This window comes from Bacillus rossius, chromosome 6 (assembly GCF_032445375.1).
Source record: "Bacillus rossius redtenbacheri isolate Brsri chromosome 6, Brsri_v3, whole genome shotgun sequence".
In the NCBI taxonomy this organism is placed as follows: Eukaryota; Metazoa; Arthropoda; class Insecta; order Phasmatodea; family Bacillidae; genus Bacillus; species Bacillus rossius.
Window position 1 is genome coordinate 16682511 of NC_086334.1, and position 25960 is coordinate 16708470.

Sequence of the window (25960 nt, forward strand, 5' to 3'; positions counted from 1 at the left end):
TGTACTTATGCACGCGCGTGAGAAGTTATACTTCTTTGGCATCCTTAAAAATTAGTTTTTAATTGCACGCAAATAATTCTCCAAGGTGGCGTTATTCTCCATGGTAGCGTTAAACGTTTAACGCAACCTTGTTTGAAGTCGCATTAGAAGTATAACTTCAAAACACACACACATAAAATTATATGTTTGCTTGCAAATCATACACTTCAGTGATCGATACTGAAAACTGATTCATATCATGGGGAAATAAATAAATATATATATATTTATCGTGTATATTAGTGATAGGAAATGTGTTTGTAAAATTTTTCGAGTGGATTTATATAAGTGAGGTTATGTTCCCGTATGTATGACGATGTCAGGTTGTTTTTAAAACTTCCATTGCCGCTGGCAGGAAGCGCCTGTGGTAATGTTTAGTAGTCTCCTGTGCGTTTTCATTGGGAATCTTTATGAAGTTATGTTCCCGTATATATAATTTATTCTCATTATAAATTGTTAAAGTATTATTTAGTAAATGATTAAAATAATAAATTAGCATAAGCATTTAGCAATTTTATATATTTTCATTATTAATTAAAATGTATTAATAATTAATATTATAAACATGCTTATATTAATATTTAAGACTGAGTATTTATTTGAGTTCTTTTAAAATTTGTTTTAATTTATATCTATTGTACCAACCGTATTTACAATATCACTCCAGTAAATTAATTATTTTGATTCTATTGATTATTTGCATTAAAAATTGAAGTTAGTTTATTTATAACGCCAAGTAAGTTTAACTTATAACGCTCATATTAAGTATACACACTTTTTTTTTAGGACTTTTTTATTTGGTGATGTCAGGAAATTGACGCCATCTTGGTTTCAACAGTTTTTACGCCATATCAATTCCCCAACGTATAACTTTCAATACTATGTTACATTAAAGCATTGTATATTATTAATGCCATTCCTGAATTGAATAGTGACTGACTGCTAAAAATAGTTTGAACTGTGAATTAAGTTGCATTAAAAAATGGAATTAAAATATTCTGGAATTGTCTACATCTGTAATAATACTGTCGATTTGCATAATATCACGGTCTTGGAAAATTGCTCACTGTGTTATATTTGCCTTCATGTTCTATCTCTCCCCTTAAAGGCGTGCCAGCATGTATATCACTTATCCTTAAAAATGTTAACAGAGTTTACAAAGATAATATAAAAATAATGTATATTACCTTAAAAATGTTAATGGGTTAGTGCGGCTGGATAATTACCTAAATATTTAGATATCTTGTCCAATTTTTCAAAACATTTCATCACAAAAATCTGGACTCAGCCAAACAAAAGAAAACATAATGACGAATGGAAATGCCAGGGTTCGATTTCAAAACGTTTAAATAATGGTGTTATTAGAAGCAATTTGGAATTCTAGATTCTTTAACAAAATTCTAATAAATATACCAAATAAAACGATTTTTTAATAACAGAAAGAAGTCAGAAAGTGCTGAAAATATTCAACATGAATGTTTTATACATTAGAGAATTTGGAAAGTGCAATTCTGTATAATTGTTGACAGTTAAAGTACCTGGTCATCGAAAATGATTGCTGGGATTACAAACAATTATTTAAAATAAAGTATGTAGTGGTTGTACAAGTTTTATGCCCCGCTTTTTTTGAAAATCTTAAGAAGTCACGCGTGTATTTCCAATATCTTTTATGCTTTTATTATCTATGCTCTGTCTTCAATTTGTGCCAGTAATATCACTATTCACGTTCAGATCGTTTTGACTTTGTTGGTAGAGTAAGTCTTAAATACATATTGAGATACAGACATAATGTACCGTAACAAAAAATATATTTTTTTAAAATTTATTTTAACAATTTTTCCAGAGTGTTTAAAGGTTAACCACTCAGCGTGATTGATTTCATACCAATTCACAACAAAAATATACAACAATCTGGAACCATGAGTATTGCATTTACTTATTTTATACTGATGTGTAACATCTTAGCTCTCGGTATACGGCATCTGGTAGGAGTAATTTCATGAATGGACCGTAAGTCGCGTGGAAGGAAAAATGTGTAACCACAGTGCTGCCATCTGTGGCGCACCGCGCGAACCAAAGTTCACAAATTCAAAAGGGAAAATTTATAGTATCAACTGTTTAACAGATTTTAACCAGATGGGCAGTATTGACCGGAAAAATCCGCGAATTCATTTCGCGATAGGCTAAAATACAAATCGTTATACCTCAGTGCTGCCTCTGCTATTGGTTCACAACTCACCTGGGTGACTCTGGGCCAATGAGAAACACCCGACCAAAGCTGATATCGAATCACAGGCTGCTACGCTGGAACGTCTCACAAGACAGGAGCCAATGAGTGGGGTGACATTTGACCGAGTGTACGTGGAACTATGGAGTTCATCCTGCAGGTCACTGAACCCGCGAATTTTTCCGGTCCCTAGGCCAATATAGGTAGAGTCCCGGAAATTTCGCGGATTCCTCTAGCCTCAGGATAGAATTCAAAGTTATAGGTGTGCTCGACCCATGTTTACTTTCACATTGGTTGATTTCTTAGCGAGAACATTTTCATCCTTGTTATTTGGCACTACCTGATTCTCTTACTTCTCTCCTAGCTGGAAATCGTTGGCTCACGGTCGTAGAGGGGCGTGTCCAGATAACTGCGGTCCAATCATGAACACAGTGCGACAGTGTGGAGGTTTGTATTCTAGCTTGCGACTAAATGAATGCGCGAGAATTCCGTGACTCTAAATATAGGTCTAGTATTTTTTCAAAGTTCATTTTCTCTTTTTAATCGCAGCCTTTTTTTTTTATTTTTAATTATTTGGTAATCCCGGCCATGATTGTCGATGACGGCGGCGGGCTAGACGTACCTGTGTGGGTGGGGTACTTGCCGGTCATGAGCGCGGCGCGAGAAGGCGTGCACAGCGCCGGCGTGTAGTGGCTGTCCAGGATCACGCCGTTGTAGGCGAGAGCATCGATGTTGGGCGTGGCGATCTGGCCGGCGCCGTGGAAGCCCACGTCATTCCAGCCCTGCGGGGCAATGGCGGCTCCAGGAACACCTCTCACACACAGGAGGATGCAGTCAGGGCCGGTGCAAGGTAAATTGGCGCCCTAGGCGAAAAAACTTAATGCCCCCCCCCCCCTTCCGCGGAAACCCCAAAAAAAAATTTTCCTTGCCTCAAAATACATCACGCAAGCCTAAGATTTTTTGTCAACAATCAAATGTAAGCAGGCTTGTGTTTTTTTTTTTACTTTTTTTACTTATTACAAATCATAAAAAGGTCACCGTGGACTTTAAATAATTACTTATATCAATATAAACATTCCAAACTGTTACAAAAATCCATTTTCATCTAGTTTCAATAATCGTTAAACATGTTATATCAGCTGTTGTGTATCGTGCTGCGCCGCCCCCAGCTACTTGGCGCCCTAGGCAGTTGCCTTGTTCGCCTATATGGAGGCGCCGGCCCTGGATGTAGTTAATAATCATGACATTGCCCTCGGGATATTCACAAAATATATGGTCTCAAATACTGACAATTTAGTATTTTTCGTACAAATTTTGATTGAAAGAAGAGTTTAGCACATTAACGAAAGTTTTTTAGTTAACATTAATATCCCCTATAAAGAAATAAGAAGTAAAATTTGGGCTCGGAAGGGGCTGCTACCCCCTGCACCCTTCCTCTGGAGCCGCGCTCAAAGGGACGTCCGCTAGTTCCGTGAGGCGATTTTGGCGAGTTTTCAAACCCACCCCCCCTCCCCTACCCTTGGTGAGATGTCCTGAGGTTTGACTCGACCCCTTTACCCCCCCCCCCTCCCCCCCCCACCACCACGGGTCTTAACATACCACTGATTACAAAGTACGTATGCCATTTAAAGTTTAGTAAGCCATGTTTTGTATATCAACTCTCAAAATGCGTCCATTAACAAAAAAAAATTAATAGTTTATAAACATGGAGGCATTAGTCTATGAAGTGGGTGTCTGCGTACTAGTTAGGAATTGAATAGAAAAACCAATCGTAGCTGTATAAAGGCTAATCTATATAAATATATATAAATCGATGTGTGTGTTGTTGTACCTATGTTTCCTATGGACTCCAAAACGGCTGGACCGATTTCGATGAAATTTTGAGGCAATCTACAGATTAGCCCAGCGGCAATTTGGCAATTTCGTGTCATGTTTTCAATATAAATTAATACATAATTAGATTTTTTCTATTTTTTTTAGATTTTTGAACGTTCACAATTAAAAGCTACTTTAGGGTCGCTAGTATGCTATAAAATTTTTTAATATCTTGGAAATAACTCGCTATGGATGCCATCCTGTAGTGAATATTGCTGACTAAACATAATACCAACATGTCTGCAAGAAATTAGCGTTTAACTTCATTAAAACAATTTTTTTTTGCTCTGCACATAGCAAAAACGGAATAGGGTATGTTCTCAATTTGACTTCAAATATTAACATGGCAAAGATTGTACACACCAACCCCCTTACTCCTCACCCCTATGGTAACAAACTGTTTGTTATTTTACTGAACTTCAAAATACTTACCAAGTCGTCAGCCAGTATCATGATGATGTGGGGCCTGGCTGCGACAGCGCTGCTGGCGGCGGCTAGGAGAACTACGGCACTAAGCACTGCCGCACTGCACGCCATGGCTCCTGCAGAAAAAAACAAAACACACATCGTTCACAAATGAGGGAAGAATATATATATCGCCGTTTTCAAGTTTTTAATCATTTACCTTCAACTTCCAGTGAAAGTTTGATAACAAAATCATTAAGGGGGAGGGTGTGTTCGTGTTGGTGAGGCGGGATGATAAGTGCGACGCTCGCTGGTGCTTCTAGCGCCTTATCGCATCTAAGCGTATAGCATCTGAACTTGTCGTGCATAGGGAAACTATGAGAGTTCAGCATGATGCGAGAGCATCCACGTATTGTTGTGGCGTACAGTTTTAAATTAACTATTTGTATGTATCTCTATTAGGAAATATTTTTTATAGTATTTAATTCATATCTCTCTAAAAATAAATATATTTTTTTATCAAAACACAGTAAATTGTGAATTTTTAAAATTTGGGGGACCTCCATTTTTAGCTTTTTTTACCGTGATCATTAAAAAAACTAATAATTTACAACAAATATATAATCAAAAACTGTAAACCATGTGCGTATGTGCTCTCAGATTATTCTAAAGTTGGAGTAAAAATAGGTTTTAAAGCTTTTAAAAAACGTTAAATGGACTATGTTTGAACTGATTAAACAATTTAAGAAACACTCAGCCGTGGTTACTTTACGAATTAGCTTTAAATAACAACTGAATAATATACTTTTACCCACATGCATGGAGTTTAATGTTCAATCGCAGAAGCAAAAAAAAAAAAGCAATAAAGGCGACACCTGCATGTTAATGTACGCCTTCAATCGCCCCTACACTTACGCACACTAAGGGAAGGTGAGCAGGCAAAGAACAAAATATCACAGTTCCATAATATGTTTACTAGGTGACAGACACCGAACTCAACTCCAATGCATACAAAATACTCGGTTGCGTGGTCGATTTTCGGCTCTGGCCAGCGAAGTCGAACATTTCCAAAGCCGGCACTAAAGTAAGTGCTCAGTTAGGCGCGAACCAGCTACAGCCTGTATACTACTACGTGACAGCTCAAAATGGAGACTTCTCGAAAGTAGCAACAACGGTATTATTTTTCCAACTGTCAATGCAAAAGCAACACATGATATTCGCTTACGAACACTAACAGCCACGTGACGTTTTTACAAATACTATTGACAGAAAAACAACGTCAGAAGGATAAGTATTCCACTGGTAAACTTCTGAGTAGTGTCAGATTTCCCCAATTTTGATTTATTTGCCCGCATTATTTTTTCTCAGTCCAGGCCTTACGTCTTTTTGGATTTCAAGCGGGCAACGATTGTAATAATTTAAATTGTAATAGTTTTAAGAGCATGGTTCCAGTTAGGTTCTTGGGTCGTGAAATCATCATGTCCTGGACGTTTATTTCGAAGTCGAAACGAACACACAGACTTTTGAAATGGTGCTACTTTATTTTTGCATCACAATATGATGAGGTTTTCCCTTATTAAATAACCACGGGAAAAGAAAAAAATATATATTATACGGCCAATAAAAACTCGTCTATATTGTAAACTTTTACTGCTTTCATTTTTGTGGGTACTAACGGTACATGTTTCATAAAGTTGGTCCATAACGCCACTGCCAAAAACAGGTTTGCATTTCACAGACGAGAAGTTAGCCTCGCAACTTGTCTCTGGCTGTGAGGGCAGGTTTGATATTCCTGCAATTTTTTTCCTGCTGTTTTTATTCACATGTAAGACAGCATTGACCTCGTTGCTTTTTGCGGTAGAACAACGCTCCGTGAAGCTTTGGAACTGCCGCGGGCTTAGAGCCGCTCCGGTTCGTGCCAGCGCCCGGCAGCAGGAGATACGTCAGCTGGGTTCGGCATTTTCTTTACGCCGAACCACTCCTTGGCTTCTGGGTCGAGACCGCTGCCGTGGAGATGGTGATGTCTATGGCGAACCGGAGGCCCTCAGCCACGGCTCCCGCGGGCCAATCATAGCTCGGCTATAAACGGCCCTGTGTACACGTAATTTCCGAGAACTCAGTGTCAATCCGAGAACAGTCGAGAGGCTAATTAATCACGGTTATGAATCAGAAAACCAAAACATAAAAAAAAATTATCGAGGATTTTGAGTTACAGGCGTTTTATCAAAAGTTTTAAAGTCCCCACCCTGCAGAAATTCCATACTACGACTCCATATTTTGGTTGCGCAGTAGTGAATAACCCTAACATTAATAAGTATTCAAAATAAAATATTTTGGGGAAAAAATTCATTGTGTGCCTAATGCGGAAAAAAACTTTAAATCGGGTAAATTATAGTATTCATGCCGTTACGCTTAGGAAAACACGTGTAGGTAAAGTCTAGCCCAATTTATTAAACACGTGTTTTTTTATTTTCTAATATTTACACTCTTAATTAATTTTATAAAAATATGATTGTCTGCCCACAAATAAAGCACTCTTTCATTAAGTAAACGATTTACTCTTCCCACTGGAGCTCGGCTCTACTGCTCGTCTCTTACCGCGCACCTCTGTCCCATCACACTGCCTCGCACTGCTCACTCGTCCGCCGCGCGTGCAACACCCGGATGGTTCTGTCCCCGATCCATCGCTCGCCGTCCGCTATCGCTCGCCAAGTACGTCACTCGCCCTCCTCACTCTACTGCCCTCTCGCAGGTCAGTATCTCCGATCATACACCTGCCGAGGTCTCGTAAGCCCTCTGAACTGCCGCGTCATCGGAATCCCCGGGTTTAACACCCGAAGCTCCCAGAACCATGGGCGTCCTAGTTGTGCCACTTCACGCGGACGGGGACCTGGGAACGTGCCGAACCCTCGAGAGACGCAGAGTATTATCGGCGGGCCGGATGGGGAAAGCGCGGGGGGAGGGGAAGTAGGTTGCAAGAGTCGCCGCTGCTAATCGGATCACCGTGCAGCGGTGATGGAGGGTCGGGCGCTGCATCTCTTCCCTCCCGCAGGCCGGCCTGCCTCATCGATAACTTTCGTAACACTACTCTAAAAAAAAATTACCATGCTATCTTAGCGAATTATTTGAAAGTATGGCGCATTTAAGCAAAGAACTTTTTAACTTAACATAAAAAAAATTCATAGTATGACTAGTCTTAAAATTTCGCCGTATACAGCGTGCAAACAAAGAATTTACCTACCCTCCTCCTCATCCCTCATAAACATACAAATAAAAAGAATAGAATGATCTACATATAGGGTTATTCATGATTGCGTAACAAAGTTTTGTAGTGATAGTATCTAATACTTTGGTGCAGGAAATTTATTTTTATATCAATGGAGTGCTTGTAAGCCTACTGCGAACAAGACGGGTGGAAGCGGTTCACATTTCCTCGGAAACGTGTGCAAGGTTAGGTACAATTGGACGTGCTCCAGTTGACGGTTCGCGCCAGTCGAGGTGAGCTGCCAACCTAACCTCAATTACCCTGCACCAGGGGCCTCGCTGCCGTTCCGCGGCTTGAACCCCGCTCGTTTCGGGTCCCTGGGAAACAGTTCGCTCGATACGTTCGCCCGGAGCAGCCGGCCGTTCCCTTTCGCTCGTTTCGCCCCGCTCGTTCTAAGGTCGAAGATCGAAGATCACGTCGTCAAGGTGTGGCACGACGTGACTTCGAACCTCCGCTGGTAAGAGAGAGAGAGAGCTAATCACGCCGTATTCCGTGGGTAATGCGCACGCCAAGAACAACTGTGCATGGACGTGGCAAAAAAAAATTCGTCTCTATCGACGATTAGCATCTTATCTCTAGAGACCGGAAAAATTCGCGGATTCCTTTCGAGACAGGCTGGAATCTAAACTCGTTTAGCTTAATGCTGCGTCAGTGATTGGACCGCAATTTAACCTGAAGGACTCTGAGCCAATGGCAAACACTCAACAAAAGAAGTATCGAATCATAAGAATTGCAGTAAACAGGTGCTCCTAGTCGGTAGCAATGACCAGGTGATAGTTGCCCGAGTACATAGAGAATCGTGGAGTCTATCATAGCGGTCAATGAAATCGCGAATTTTTCCAGTCCCTACTTATCTCTCGGTATACTATGGGGAGTAATTTCTCGCGAATGGGACGAAAATCGCATGGAACGGAAATGAGTAACCACGGCGCGAACCAAAGTTCACAAAGAAAAAAAGGAAACTTTATAGTATTAACTGTTTACTGAATTTTAACAAGAAGGGCGAACTTTTAATAAAACTCCTTTTTCGAAAAATCTAATACAAAGTTAATTTTGAGTATTTTTTTCCAAGTCTATTTCGCTTTTATTGGAGCCATTTCATTATGGCCTATAGTTTTAAATTCTTAAACTTTTACAACTTTATAATAAATCCTTAATTTTTGCAAAATACTCTCAAATAAATATAGTTGTAGGAAATTAAGTACAGTAAATTGATTCTAATTTTAATGATGTGGAATTTTCAATTAGTTTTCTTAAATCACGATACTCTGAGACAGGGGGTGCCCTCTAGTGCGTCACTACTACACGGATTCTGCATGCAGTCGTCTTTTGTCCACATCCACGTAGGTACACTTTTAGAAATGTTCATCTTAAATTTACGAAGAATGCTGGTTATAAATTGTTCGGGAATCTTCGTAAATAGTACGGATTTCTTCGCACGTTTACGGTTGTCAAGTTCACTTTCTTTGAACGTGAATCGACACTAATAATCTTGTTATCCTAACAAAACCTTTTTTTTTGCACGTGTGATTACCTTGTTTTCAATTAAACATGTATTCCGAAAATCAAGACGGGATCCGACTTATACGAAGATCCGGTTATCTGAGGTTAAGAAGAAATCTTAGTTTATTCGAAGTTAATTCTTGGTTGAAAATTCCGTAAATTTACTGTAATTTCTAACAGTGTACAATCGGGTATTGTCTGCTGCACACCCGAAACGTTGTCTGAAGTGGGAAACAGACCCAAGATACTTTGTGGCGGCGGATTTCATGCTTGACTTGATGTAAGCTTTTGGACATACGCCATTGCTAAGCACATGTATGTCTGTAGAAGAAAACTACAAAAAACAAAAGACAGATAACACTAATCAAGCAAAAACATTTTTCAGCCCCTACTCAGTCGCACCTGTGTTTTCGTACCATGTGCGTCTTTGCCTGAGGACGGGAGCCGATAGCAGTTCCCGAAACGTCGCTTGTTTCTGTTTTGGAAAACTATTGTGTTTGTTTCGTCTTTTCGTTTTATTGTGTTTTTGTCTCGTTTCAACTTATGTGCTGGCTTGTTTCTGTTTTGGAAAACTATTGTGTTTGTTTCGTCTTTTCGTTTTTTTTTTTTTGGTCTCGTTTCAACTGTTGTGCTGATTTTTTTTTTTTTTTTTTTTTGGGGGGGGGTTCAATTCATAATTTGTGGGTTTTTTTTTGGTTCTCTTAGTCCATTTTTCTTTTTCTTTTTTCTTTGTTTGTCGACCATATTCCTGTTATGGAATATTATGTGGTGTATATATCCTATTGACAACAGCAATTTTTTGCTTAATTGGTGTTTTCTGTCTTTTGGTTTTTTGTAGTTTTCTTCTACAGACATATATGCATGTGCTTAGCAATGGCGTATGTCCAAAAGCTTACATCAAGTCATGCACTCCCATTGCACAAATCTTTCAAGGATATCACGCTTGTTGATAAACAACATCAGGCGTGGTCGCGCACCAACTCTGCGATGTTTCTGGTGTTGCGATATGACGATGGCGAGGTAGAAAGTCACTTCAACTACATCACGAAAAAAATTGACTTCTGAGGAGGGCGCCGGGATTCTAGAACACCCTCTCGCCAATCACACCAAGGGACCGGTAAAACTACTTTATGTATATTTTTTAATGTTAATGGGTATATACGCTTTTTAAGCCATATGAATACCCTTTACAGCTTTCTAAATATTATATTTATTTTTAAAAACCAGATAATAAGAGCAATATTTTACACAACAAAAAAAAACAACTCAAAGATTTCCCGATATTAAGCTCTATTGACTTAATATTTAAATACTAATAACCTAAGTTCAGATAATGGATCGTAAGAATTTAGCCAATTAGACGTCCGTCTTTAATAAGTGTTAAAAATAAAAAAGGTTACAAAATTTTATTTCTAAAGTCTTTTTTCTAGTATAGGTACATCTTTTACCCTCCTCGGGAGAGGAACGGATAGGGACTGCCATTGTCGTCGTTATCCTCCTCTCTCCTGACAACTCCTGTCCTGAATTGAAACCTCAAGTGCAACGCAGTGATTGATCGGTGTGTTTTCGAACCTACATCACTTGAAATAAGTGTAACAAGAGTGAAAACAAAAGGTGAGATATTTTTTCTTCACTACTCGCTATAAATGTGTAACGTCTAACCCCGGTAACGAGAAAATTCATGTCTGCTTATTTTACTCTTACAATACTAAACTCGGATACGAAATTTAACGTAGAATTATTTAAAATAATTCCAAGCGTGATAAGTAAAAGCAACATTTCTCGACGCGAATCACGCGTAGTTTCCGCACCCGCCGCTAGAAATCGCTGCCGGAGCAGCTACATCGGCTACTGAATCGTTCGATTAGCATACCAAAATGATAAACTATATAAATAAACGGCTCCGATAAAGACTAAAAAGGCTTGAAAATATATATATATACTAAACCTCAGCTATGGACCTGATTTTCGACAAGAGATTTTATTAAAACACTGCCCATCTTGTAAAAATGTGTATATATATCAGGGGCGTAGCCAGGAGGGGGGGTTTAGGGGTTCAACCCCCCCCCCTTAGCACCAAATCTTTAATTAATTTCTTATTCATCACTCAAACAAATTTTATATTAAAATTCATAAAAATTTTACCATTACAATATTTAAATTTAAGTACCGAAAACTGCTAAAATAGCACTATTTTACACCTTAAAAACCAAATTTTCCCGGGGGAAGAACCCCCGGACCCCCCGCTTCAATACGGGGGGGGGGGGGGGGGCCATGCTTCTTAACACCCTCCATACACAAATCCTGGCTACGCCACTGATATATATATATATATATATATATATATTACTATGAAATTTTCCTTTAGCTTTGTGAACTTTGGTTAGGGCCTTCCGCCACAGATCCGTTGCACTTTTCCATTTCATGCGACTTCCGTTCCATTCACGAAATTACTCTTACAAAATGCCTTACCTACACCGAGAGCTAAAATGTTGCAAATAAAAAATTGAAGATGTTTTCTTCGGAAAATTCTCACGACCTTGTAAATGAGGAGATGCACAAGCTAGCTGCAATGTGAACTCGATAGCTCCTGCGTCATTACCACGGAAGTGCTCTTACGTAGGCTATTTGCAACAGGAATGTACAAGTGCTCTCTCTCTCTTTCTGTTCCCCTGGATCTCTTGCGAAATGTAATTAAAATAAATAAAAAATTTCTGCAGAATTCCCGTGCTCGCAGCAGTTTTATACTCGCTCGCGTGTTACGAGACTCGGCGAGAAACAATGGCCCGGCCGCCCTGGCCGCGGCCTTTCGGCCTTGCCCGCGCCTCGTTAGCGCGAGCAAACAAGCCCTCTCGCGCGGCTCGCCTCTTTCCTCGCGGTAGGAAAAATACTCCTCCCCCCCCCCCCTCACACCCTCCACCGACATCACAACATGCTTATTTCAGGGGAAACCTGACATTCATTGACCCCGAGTCAGACTCCCGTACAGATCTGGGGAAGCCTTCTTTTCACAGACGAGAGAGCCAAAACCCGAAGTTCCCCGAAGTTCATGGTTTTTTTTTTTCCCGTATCTTTAATGTAGCTATCCTAACCAAATCAACCGTCCACAGTGTTTTAAAGTATTTATAATGTAGCTAACCTAACCTAATTTACCATTAGTGTCCTTTCATCAACACCGCCATATTTATTTACAATGAACAAAAAAAACCGAAGATGCACGATCGGGAGTTTGGCTCTCTCACCTGTAAAAAGAAGGCTTCCCTACGATCTGCATTCGTGCAGTAAAATATTTTTTTTTCCTGTTGTAAAAAAAAATTATAAGGTAGGTTTAGGTTTGACACGTTACATAAGTAACATTCCAGCAAAAAAAAAATTGTTTCTACTAATGTTCAGCATCTTAGCTCTCGGTATACTAGCAGGAGTAAAAGCGCGAATGAGAAGAAAATCGCATGGAACGGAAATAAGTAACCACGGTGAGAATCCAAAGTTCACAAAGCCAAAATGAAACTTTATAGTATTAACTGTTTAGTGAATTTTAACAAGATGGGCAGAATTTTAATAAAATTCCTTTGTCGAAAAATCAGATCCAAAGCTAAGTTTTAGTATTTTTTCAAGGTTTTTTTTTTTTTTTCGCTTTTATTGCAGCCGTTTCATTATATAGTTCAAAATTTTGGTCTGCTAATCAAATGATTGTATATTTGATATAGCTGCTCCGGCAATGTATTCTAGCGACGGCTGCAGTAACTACGTGTGATCCGCATCAAGAAAATTTCGGCATTGTTTTAAAGAATTCTACGTTAAATTTCGTGTCCGAGTTACGTATTGTAAGTATATTTCCAGCATGAGAGCACACGAAATTTGCTGGTCACCGAGATTCGATGTTACACGGAATACTCAAGGAATAGCTCACTTTTTTTTCTGAGAGTACATTTTTAGCAAGTTTAGGTTGAGCGTAGCTGAAATGAGAGGTTGGTTATGTTTGATCAGTTACATAATACGTAAATGCTTTGCTAAAGTGATAAAAAAAACTAGCAATATTTTGCCCATCATTTGTTATTTCCGAGAGGCTGGAATTTCCGGTCGTTCATTAGGTTTGGTTCAGTGAAATTTTTTAACACGCTTGAATCGTGAGAACGTACGGATTCTCACGTCCATGAAGTTGTTGCGATGGAAGTGTCGAACTTCGGGTGCGCTCGGAACTGTTCGGGCGTCAGACTCGATTTCAGACCATCCTCTGTCTCCTGTAAATTCCTACACGTAATGCATGCCAATTTGCATCCCGCATGAATGTGCCCAGGGTTTTCCCTGTGTCTATGCAGGTTTTACCTGGGCCCAACCTATCTCTAGTTATAGTCTAGATTTAAGAGTGAGGGGAGTTAGGCATGGCGCCAATCGTTGCCATGGATGGCCAATCCCCTCCTAGCACATGATGCATGCGACCCTCTCCCTGCATGGCTAATCCCAGCATGACTAGGCGTATAGGCTTCGGCCTGAGACGCACCTAGGTCCCTCCCTAACCCTGACCCCTCCAAAATACACTTAGTTTTAGTTAGGTTAGGAAAAAAAAAAGAGGAATCAATCCGAGGCCTCCCACGGCAGGAAGCCTTCATTTCACAGACGAGAGAGCCACACTTGAAGTTCCCCAAAGTTCATGCTCGCTTTTTTCTTCCGTACCACAACAGGTGTATTTATTTGGAATGTAGCTTACTCATCGTCATACGCCGTTCTATCTCATTGTATAAAACGGTGTGGCATTAGATTTTGCTGCGATTAGGATAGGTTAGCTACATTATAAATACTTTAAAACATTTTGGATGGTTGGTTATATTAGGTAAGTATAGCTGCATTAAAAATACTGTAAAATCATTTTATGGTTGCTTAGCAAATAACTTTTTAATATGTAGCTATCCAGCGCTAGGAAACAGTTTAACATGATTTCACAGTATCTTTAATGTAGCTATCCTAACCAAATCAACCGTCCACAATTTTTTAAAGTATTTATAATTTAATTAACCTAACCTAATTGACCATTAGTTATCATGAGTTGTCCACAATAAACATTCACGGACACACGGCAAACGAAAAATATGGCGGCGTACAAATAAATACCGTTGCCTTGTTTATGGTCTTTCCTTTTATCAACAGCGCCATATTTATTTACAATAAACCAAAAAAAACCGAAGATGCACGATCGGACGTTTGACTCTCACGTCTGTGAAAAGAAGGCTTCCCGCCCACGGCAGCCTCCGTGTCGTGAGAATAAAAACACGCCTCAGCCGCGGCCCAACTCACGCCGGCACGCGACACTCGCGACGGGTCGATTAAAGGCGACTGTTCACAGAGTTCCAGGTCGGAATGCATCACGCACGACTAGGTTTCTGACGGCCCGAAACACTGAATCCAGGCTGTCATTTCCCAATATTTTTATAATCTGTAGGTACTTCTCGCGCTCCTGTGCTTATCTTTCGTTTCATTTCTTGACCATACACCTTGAAGACATTTATACAAAACTAGTAATTTTTTTTTCTTTGGTAATATCAGTTTTGTAAAATAATAATGTATTTTTTTCACAGACAAAAACATTTACAAGTTATACCTAAGAGTTAAATTTGTCTACGGCAATAGATTCATGTGTTATTTCTTATTTTTAATCATAGTTATCCACTGACTAAACAGAGCGATAACATGTAATCTTCTTGTAACTGATGAATTATTGACTGTATTGCATGATGTTTTACAAATATCAAGCAGAAACTTCAAGAACAAATCAATTATTTAAACAAACTCAGACATTTTGAAATACCTACATTTGGATTGATTGTGTCATTTGGGACAGTATAAATTGAGTTACGCAAGCTATCACACCTACGCAACACCGATGGCTTCGTTATTTTGTGTCTCCAATTGAGCGTAGGTGATTTGGTTTGGTTCCTTTCCTGTATTCAAAATAATTTCAAGTCCCCAGGAATATTCCCATTATGGTTGTTCACTAAGCCCCGAAAGTCGTCAAATAAGTGAAGCCATTCAAGTAATTAAAATGTCTGGAAAAATATGCATTTTTTCTGAACGACCTGCTTTATGTATTCTAAATGGTAAATAGTGAATTTCTCTACCACTTCATTTTTTAAACATTTTATAATGTTTTTCTTCACAGATGCAGTGATTTTCTTGTAAAATTTGTGTGATTTTACTAAGCAAATATTATAATAGAATAATTTTTTTTCTCGATAATTTACAAATTGTAGAGCGTATAGGCTTCGGCCTGAGACGCATTTAGTCTTCTTCATAACCCGGACACCTCCCAAATACTCTTAGTTTTTAGTTAGGTTAGGAATAAAAATAATAACCTCAGTGGGTAACTCTATCCTGATGATGGCGACTGCAATGTCGACCGAAACGTCGGTGATATATTCGCCTTGGACGGGACTATAACCCAGAAGCAAAGCTACTTCGGACAATAGCCGCGAAAATCTGCAATCTTAAATCACAGAAAACAAGCCAAAATATGGTCCAAAAATGGTCATGTAAAAATTTACATGCACAAAATAATGCCGATCGTGATGAGTATACCCAAATTGTGTTTTGGATTAAATTTCTTGACACGTAGTTTCCACACCTACCGCTAGAATACGCTGCCGGAGCCGCTAAGTCGACTACAGAATCATTTTGTGCAGGCCGAAATCTTTAATCTGTGTAATGAAAGGGCTCCGATAATAGCGAAAAAAAGACTTGGAAAAAAATACTGAACCCCGCTTTGAACCTGCTTTTCGACAGTGAATTTTATTAAAATACTTCCCATCCTGTTTAAAAATCACTAAATACACAATATCATAAAGTTTCCCTTTGGCTTTGTGAACTTTGGTTCGCGTCATCCGCCACAGACGGCAGCACCGTCGTTGCACATCCCCGTTCCGCGCGACTTCCGTTCCATTCACAAGATTACTGCTGTCAGATGTCTTATACCGAGACGTCGGAACCATTTGTTCTCCGTGGGACGTGAGCTGAGGGGACGCCGCGAGTTTGGCGCGATTTCTCGACGTCGCCGTCGGTTGCGTCAGCCGTTGGCGCGCCGGTTCACGTGCCGTGCACTGACCTGCGCAAGCGCGGTGGCCGCCTGCCAGGGGAAGACTCAAGGTTCATCGAGCCCCGATCAGTCCACTGGACAAATCCCCGGGAAGCCTAAGATGTACATCAAGTTCTGTCCCTGCCCGAACACGCCCGAATATTCACTTTCGGCCGACCTCGGGTTTCATGTCATATACATATTTATATTTCTCTGTTTATTTTAATGTAGCTATACTAACCTAACAAACCGTCCATAGTGTTTTTAAAGTGTTTTAATGTAGCTAACCTAACCGACCACTTTTAATATTTGAATTCATTTTCCCTGCGCAAAAATAAAACAAATCCCGAGGTTGGCCGAAGGTGAATATTCGGGCGTGTTCGGGCAGGGACAGAGCTTGATGTACATCTTAGGTTTCTCGACAAATCCCCTTGTTCGCGGCGTGTGAGCCAGTCTTTCAGCACTCGCCAGAGACGTGTAGCATCCTACCTCGGGTAACGAGCAAATTCATGTGTTCTCATGCTACAAACACACTTGCAATACGAAAATTAACGTATAATTCTTTAAAATAAGGCCGAGGGTGATATATATACCAAAATTGTGTTTTCAACTACACACCGTGACCTACGTAGTTTCCTCACCCACCGTTATAATTCGCCGCCGGTTGGTCGAATATCGAATCATTCTATTTGCAGAGCGAAATTTGAAACTATATAATGATAAGACTCCGATAAATACTAAACCCCAGCTTTGGGCTTGATTTTTGACAAGTTATTTTTATTAAAATACTTACCTTCTTGTTAAAGTTTTCTAAACAGTTAAAACTTTAGGGTTTCCTTTTGGCTTTTTTTTTTTTAAATTTTTGTTTGCGCCACAGATGGCAGCACCGTGGTTAAAAATTCCCGTTACATTCAAGAAATTACTCCTACCAAATGCGTAAACTGAGAGCTAAGATGTTACACATAAAAAAAAAAACATTATTTTAGTAATTTTGAGTTAGATTTTAGTGTCGTTTAGTTTCCGTTATGATCACCTAGATGAGCGCAAATCTATCATCCTGGGGGAAAAATTAAATATATTTCACAGACCTAACCTAACTTTTAATATTAAAATTAAAAAACAATTTTAAAAAACACGATAATGCACGAACACGGTTTATTCGGGCGTCCGACTTCGGGTGGATGACGCACTTCGTAGAGCGAACATTGGAGTGGAGTGCTTTTACCGACCTGTGCGCTGATTTGATTGGTGGTCCCACCACTGAATGGCACCGCGATGTTTAATTTTTGCAAAAAAAATATATAATTTAAAATTTTTATGAATAAATGTTTCAAAGAAGGGTCTACAAAATTGAATTTAAGCACATTGCTAAGATGAGGAAAAATGGGAAATGAGTTTCTTGTAAGTGATCATACATACCTACACAATTTAATAAAACAAAAAGTTTGATAATCAAAACTTGCCTGACATTTTACAAAAAGCAAAATTAGCGTGTAGCGTTAATATTGCGTTAGAATTGGCCAAAACAAACCTAAAATTCAATGTTTACATAGTGGAAAATCTGCAGGCATTCCCCTCAGAACAAAATAATGACACTGTAGACTAAGGTGGTCCTTAAGACGCTAATTTGGATTTCATTTCAAGACGGAAATGATTTATTTTCTTCAAAAAAATATTTTTATGTTTTTGACGAAATAAATTTAGGCATAGAGTTTATTTATACAATAATGTGACTGCTGAAAAAACAATTTTAACCATACCATAGATCGTTAATGCAGGTTTGAGACGACATGGCCACAGCTTGTGGGGTGGAAAGTCCGCGGTAATTACTGGAGAAAGCAACCTCCCATCACCTCGCAGACGTGTGCGCTTGGTAGTTTTGTCCCCCTCTTGTATAGTTCTTATGAATGCCGATGGATAGAAACTGCACAGACACTCTCCGTTCTTCCGGCGTTTAGTTCCCCTTCCACAAAGTGAAAGTACGCCTTGACCGTCAACAACCTTGTTCTTACTTTGACATGTTTTTTTTTTTTGCAACAAAGTTCGTTGAACCATATAAATACTTGCACGAAATCCTGTAACATTCAAAAGGTTGCTGAGGCAACTATAGCATTATTTACTTTCATTTCATTTTGTCATTTATTTTTAGTACTAGCCAACATTATCTAAACAGGCCGGCACTATACAAATACATACAAAAAACATGAAGAGAAATTTCGTACCAAGACACAATATAAAAGAAATTACAATAAAAGAACAGAAATGTAACTAAATAAATATTTTAGAACCCAGGAAAGTAAAAAAAAAGTTACAGAATTAACTTAATAATAAATAGAAAAAATGGGTGCGTGTACTTATGTACGCACGTGAGAAGTTATACTTCTTTGGCATAATTAAAAAATAGTTTTTAATTGCATGCAAATAATTAATTACAATAAAATAATAAAAGGGCTGGAAAAAGATAGTCAACGCAGTCAATAAAGTTCAGGTTAAATATGAAAAATTAAAGAAATAAAATTTAGACAATAATAAATATATGACATAATTTATACTAAATATTATAAGATTCTAAATTTTAAATATTTATTATTTATTATTTAATATTTTAAAAGAAAATAAATAAAATTAATAATTAATTCAAAAATTTAATTTAAGTTTATTAATTTTTTTAATATTTATTATTTTCTTAATTTAATATTCACTTTTCATTTTTATCAAAACGTTTTCATTAAATTTGTTCATTGATTTTTATAAATATTTATTATTTATTCAATTTAATAATAAATATTAAAAATTAATATTTTTATTTTATTTTTGATTTTAATTTTTATCACAATTTTTTTATTAAATGTTTTATTAAATTTATTTCTTTATATTGTACATATTAATTAACCAATAATAAATATTTAACATTAATAATTTAATAATATTTAGTATTAATTTAATTAAATATTTTAATTTATATCAATAAATAATACATGCGGATAGTTAACCTCAATTATATTGGAGCACTTGAAAGAGTATATAAGCACAATTTTTTTTTACTAATATTTACGAGTAGCAAATAATATTATTCTAAATATTCCATTTAAATCATTACTGAATATAATTTATTAGCACATATATAATTCGCACTTGTATAAAAATAAAACACGTGTTGTGAATGTAGAAACTAGAAACATGTGGATAACTATTATAAATATGAAAACAGTGATCAGAGGCGTGACTAATAGAGGTTCTATTTCTATTTTGTTGGTAGCTTTTTTTCGAGACTTAATGAACGATTTAGCGGGCAGCTTAAACCTGCTAATTTTGTGTTACAGTGATGCGCGCGCATCTTAAAATTTCACTCTCATCATTTTTTCATAACGCGCATAAAGAAGTATAAATTCAAAAAAAATATAAAAAATACCTACCGCCGAGCTTTGAACCACGGCCCTTCAGCATATTGACCGCGCAGTATAACCACTGCTCTGACAAAAGGTTACGAGGAAAATGTGTATTATATTTGATGTAATACCAAAATAATGTGTTTTTTTTTAAACCTTGGAATTTACTCTTTACTATGACTATTTTAGTTTACCAAAATTAATGCCATGGTAATTTCACTATAATAAAGTTTCATTTGGCACACCAATACGTTTGGTATGTCCCCTAATGTGGGTTTATGTTCATACACGTGGGTCCACCATCTTCCTGTGAAAATGTCGTTACATGGTGCGCGCGTATCTTAAAATTTCACTCTCATCATTTTTTTCATAACGCGCCTAAAGAAGTATAAATTCAATAAAAAAAATTCTTAACGGATTTTTGAAAAAAAAAAATATATTTGTCCAATGTTACAAAGACAAAGTTAATGAGGGTTTAGTTCGAAGAGGATGCGTGCTGTATTGGGGGTTCCCGATCACCAACTGTTGCGAGTTGACCACGGGAGACCAGAGCAAGCTGCGACGGTTTACCGCTGCCTTCCGCAGGATACACCGCGCTGCGCTATCGCGAGCCCCGACCAGGAGATTCCCCGAAATAGTTGGATGTTTCCGACTTGGCGAAGCATCGAGCATACGGCTCAGCACTTTTATTCTTCATCTGACATTTACAAAAAAAAAAAAATAACTGTTTTTGACGATGCCATCGACTCACACGTGGAAGTCACGAGTGCCTTTGAGAAGGCTGCGAATTGCATGAAAGGCTACATCGAAGGGGACGCATCGGCCCGAATTTTCTTTTCGTTTTTTGTGAACACCTTTGATTCATGTATTGTTAGGAATATCGCCGGGATATCGTTTTTGGAAACTAATTTTTCGGAAATATTTTACTGTTGCACTACTAGTAAAGCATTGTACATTTCCAAGTTCATCTTCTTAGGACTTATAAATGTATGCTTTAACTCCATGTTTATCATAATTCGGGATACTAAGTCACATGTTCTTTACATTTCACGGGATTATATCGTATAATTTACACTGTTTATTTTGTAGGTTTTAAGGTAAATATTTTAACAATCATAGTTTACAAAAAGAATTAATTTATAAACTTTCAATTCTTTCGTTCAGTGAATTATGTTGCTTTCACAAAGGCATTCACGCAAACAAAAGACTGTGTTTTTAAATGTGTTGGTGCACGTGCAGGCAACGCACACTCATGAGGCCTCCGTTGCGAGGGCGTGGTCATAAACAATGGCCGCTCGCGTCGTAAAGCAGGGAGTTTAGTGCGCAGTTGCAACCGACGGAGGCCGCTTCTCTGTGAACAAGCGACGAGACCGCCTCGAAAGGGAATGGATCTGACACCGCTCGGACGAGTCGGTACCTCGGAAACCGAAGCCCGAGGCAGGGCAGGCCCGACCTTTACCGCGCTCGGGCGCGTAAAGCATTTACCGGCCACGGTCGCCCGGCCGCGCATCTCCGGCTTGGTAAACCCCTTTACTTCCGTAGCGCTCCTTGTTTACGACGCGACGTTGCCGCGAGCTGGAGAGCGCAGTGCATGTGGCAACACTGCCCTGGGAGGCCGCCCAGCTGCGTTGGAGCGCACACAGAGAATATACAGAGTGTTCTTTGAATAATGATTCTCTAAATAGGGAAGATTGATCCAAAGCTTCTTTTTTTATATATAAACTCCCGTTTTGTGAATCTTTTTCTCGTCGCTAGAGATCGCTATGTCACCTTCCGTCAGTGTGGCAACCCTCAAAAATTCCTGTTTGTTTTTAAAAAAAAAAAATTCTCTTCACTGACAGCCCAATCACTCACCAGTACTGCGTGGAGAAATCAATGTGTCTGTTCGCACCAGACATCAATTTTTAACCACGTACAGGATGAGTGTTTCAAAAGAGGCCCCGTTGAAGGTGTGTGAAAATAATGAGTGGCTGAGTTACCTACCACCTTGTTTATTCTCCTTATAAGTGGAGCTCTGAAGGGACAGCTGTATAGCAACAAAACCTCACACGATCATCACAACACGTGGCATCGTCTGCACTCGGGCCTCGGGGTCCAAGGAAGACATATCCAGCAACTCCTTCATAACATGTTCCACTGGGGCCTCATTCGAAAGACCCCACTTTGTACCAAAGCTTTAGTTCGATGTACGAAGAACGTAAGGTGGCAGTTCCTAGCCCTTCCTCAACGTCTATGCTGACTGGACGGAATACACCTGAAGTGGTTTGGAAAGTCCGTGGAAGAGGAGAGGGTGGGGGGGGGTGAGAGACGCGGATGCCCCATCCATTCCCGGCACGAAGCGCCTGTCTCGACCGAGCTCCCCTGGAAGGGTTGTTCGCCCTGGGGTCTCTGGAGGTGCGGCTAGCCCCAGCCCGTCGTGTTCGCTTCCGACTCGCGCGATGTGCGAAATAAAAATGTTATGACCTAAAAAATAGTTCGGTTCCTATCCCTCTCCCCTAAAATTACTCACTTCAGGAATACATTTTTACGATTCTTCCTAGCGATTTTTTTTCTCAAGATATCACACAAAACTTTTAGAATCGTTCGTCCTATTAATTCATGATTCAATAATGGAAATTTTTGACTTTAAAAGCCAAAATTTCAGGGGCCGTTGTAACAAAATTGCTGGGTCTATGTTAATGTCCAAGCATTAAACATCTACTATCATTAATTTCCCTACCCCCCCCCCCCCCTCTCCACACCCCTACTTGGAGGAGATAGCGTTACCGAAGGGGTACGGTTTTGACGCCAGAAAACGTCACAAGCTGTCGTTTCGGCGCTATTTGTGTTGTGGAGCTGAGGCTTGACATGACGAATGTTGCCAATAGGGCGTAACTGCAATTTTTAATTAGCTATCTCGAAAACCGTTAGAGACACGGAAAAAAATTGCCAGCGCACCAAAATATCCAAACATTAAAACACGTTCTCGCGGAATATCTCATTTGGGCTTTCACCATTATCTTTAGTACTTTCCACGGTCACTTTGCGCCTTCTGATGGGAATTGAGACTCTCATTGGTTTTTTTTTTTTATCGAAGCACTGTGAGTCCCCAAAAGAAGTAAAATAAGGGAAATAGACGTAAGTGTGCCATTAGTTTATATATAATTACACATTACGTTATATATTGGAATTGTATAATCTCTCTTAGCAGGCACAATATTTTTATTCGTTCAATATTAATCTTCCCCAATTTTTTTTTTCATCCTTTCTCCTTCGCCATACCTGAAATTCGTGGGTTAATTTGCATCGTCGCGTCGTGGCTTTCGTTTTCCGCGGGCGGTGATCCCCCCCCCCCCACCATAGCATACAATCATTTACACGCGGTGTAACGGCGTGAGATCTTCATCTAGTTGACCTTCATGCACGGCAAGCTCTTCGCCCGGTTGGCCTTCACACAGCAACGGTTTATTTCGGACACATTGTGCTGAAAGTCCTGCCACACTGCCATATATCTGCCTCCGACTATACTTGACAGTACAGCTGGAGGGATAGTATTGGACGGCAAGTGGCTTCCGATTTTCTCCATCAGATGAACTTTGGACATGTAACCTCAATCAAGTTTTAAACCATGTAATACTATCAAAGTTTATTTTTGGACTGCGCTATCTCAAACTTTCCATTTTTTCGATCTCATTTTGAAATAATATAACGCAGTACTAGGTGGAATTTTTTAACTTATCATGTTATGCGTTAAAAAAATTTTTAACATATTTAAATTGAACCTAATTTGTCACATAATAAAATAAATTTTCAGTGATTTTTTTTAAGTTATGGAAACATAATTTCCTTTTTACATGCAACATTTTTTCGCATACGACATTCCAATTAGATTATTTCAGTTATTTTAATTTTATAACCTCTTACCATGTGTACTTCGCCAATTTAAAGATTCGTTGTGACGGAAAAGTATGGCATTTCTGTTTACGGTAGGCGCGATTATGATTGGCTGATTGCATTCAACATATTTTAGAACCTGTCCTGTATGCAAAATATTTTATGGAAACTAAAGTCATCCAACTCGTCGAACAAACATGGCTGCGCTATTGACGTATTAGGTGACGTCATGACCCTCCAACTTTGACACAACACATTGGAAGGTGTTGGAAGCGAAGATCTGACAGAGTGACACCATTCCATGCACCAATAAGTACATCTAGCAGGCTGATTGTGAACAAGTATTTTGTCGATACGATATTCGGTCAACATTGAAGGTCGTGGAGAATCCTGCAGGAAATATCTGCGAGGTTAAAAACACAAAATTTTTGACGTGACAACGTCTAATAAATCGATGAACGCCGGCAGCACGCACGAAAAAGTGTCCCGTAACGCACATTGTCCCGTTACGTTGTGTCCCGTTACGCTCATTGTACGCTTGCGCCAAATCTATCTCTCTTCCTCTCGATTGGAACAAACATCGATTTGACTGTTTCGAGGCACATTAAACTTGAAACACTCCCATTCGTTTCCTACTTTTCCTATCATCGTCCTATCCTTAACTGAATAACACAGATTGGAAGAAGTTAAATAGCAAAGATGTATTAAAATTATCTCTTCGTTAAAGTAATAAACATATTTGAATTAATGAGTGCAAATAAAAGTAAATTTATCATTTAAATTGCAGATTTCATTTCACTCCTTTGTATCCGTACAAAATAGTGATAATTCAATAAAAATGATTCAATTTTATTCATAAAAGTATGCAATCATTTCATCAATGTTTTGTTATGACGTCACGTTAAACTATCGTCCGTAAACCGACTCTACAGACAACCAATTTTTCGTTAAAATCCGGCCGTTGATCACATTCGGGCGGTAGGTATATATCGCAAACTTCGAAAATGAACACGCATTTCGAACGGTGTTTATCGTACCGGTGCTACGTTATGTACCACATGTGTTATCAGTTGGTGGTGTGAAACGAATGAAAGGTTAGCGGTGTAACTTAACTTTTAAAAATGTATTAAAGAATGTAGATTTTTAATGCCACAATTTTTTTTTTTAATCATAGCTGGGTGTTTAAAGAAGCCAAAGAAATTTAACGTTGTGAGGTCATGATTACTATGGAGATACAGGTATTGTAACATTGAAGACACGAATTTATTTTAATCCATATTTTAATTAAATAATTATCAAACTAATCACCGATCGTTTTAAATGCCTGGTATATATATAAAAAAGTATTTTTAATTTATCAGTGAAACAAAATTTTTTGTTGTGTCACTGGCAAGATGGCTTAGTGAACGCACACATTAATTCTTCAGTGTTTGCTGGCCCTTGGACGTGACCGGATCACACCGCGGCTCGCGACACACGCTCCGGGTCTCCGGATGCGGTCCGTGTTCGGGCGATGCGTGGCTCAGACTTGTCGCTCGATCAGGCAACACCGCCGCAGGGCGAGCTGCAACTGTACTGTCATCACAGCCACTGCGGGCCTCGAGGTCCGAGTGCAAGACCCGGGCATCGAACCGCGGGCCCGCGTAGAGTTCCAGGCCGCGGATTACCCGCCCACCAGTGGCGTAGCCAGGATTTGTGTATGGGGGGTGTTAAGAAGCATGCCCCCCCCCCCCGGGAAAATTTGGATTTTAAGGTGTAAAATAGTGCTATTTTAGCAGTTTTCGGTACTCAGATTTAAATATTGTAATGGTCAAAATTTTATTAATTTTAATATGAAATTTGTTTGAGTGATGAATAAGAAATTAATTAAAGATTTGGTGCTAAGGGGGGGGGGGGGGTTTGAACCTCTAACCCCCCCCCCCCCTTGGCTACGCCCCTGCCGCCCACTACCTATAGTTGTGAAAATAGATATTAGGTTTTAATGGTGATGTAGATAACGGATGTTTGGTGGCCCTGAGGTGTTGTGAGTTGGGGTGGTTTGGCGAGGGTTGCAGTCAGGACTCGAACCCGTGACTGTGCTGAAGGTGCGATGTCAGGAGCACGGTGGGAGAATGTGTGTGTTAAGTGTGATTTGGGTTCGTGGGTTCGAATCCCGGTGGAGAAAGTTCCAGCGGGCTGCATGCCCTGCGCCTCTCTATTTCGGGTGTGCAGGTTGTTAGCTGGCTGTGGTTTCTATTCGTATTGGGTAGAGCTGTAGCAAACCGTATGTATTCGGTACTGAGTAACGGGTGCGACATCTAGTAACGAGTAACGAAACGTTA

The 25960-nt window shown here is 39.2% G+C and overlaps 1 protein-coding gene across 1 annotated transcript in view; it reads right to left on the reverse strand.

Annotated features, from left to right (window-relative positions):
- The window catches only part of LOC134532720 (arylsulfatase B-like), a 77829-nt gene that overhangs the window by 21639 nt on the left and 30230 nt on the right, over positions 1 to 25960 (reverse strand). The window contains exons 2-3 of the mRNA XM_063369501.1: positions 4574 to 4683; positions 2889 to 3048 (exon numbers count right to left, since the gene is read on the reverse strand). Of these exons, the coding sequence (XP_063225571.1) occupies positions 2889 to 3048; positions 4574 to 4683 (270 nt within the window). The remainder of the gene's footprint in view (positions 1 to 2888; positions 3049 to 4573; positions 4684 to 25960) is intronic.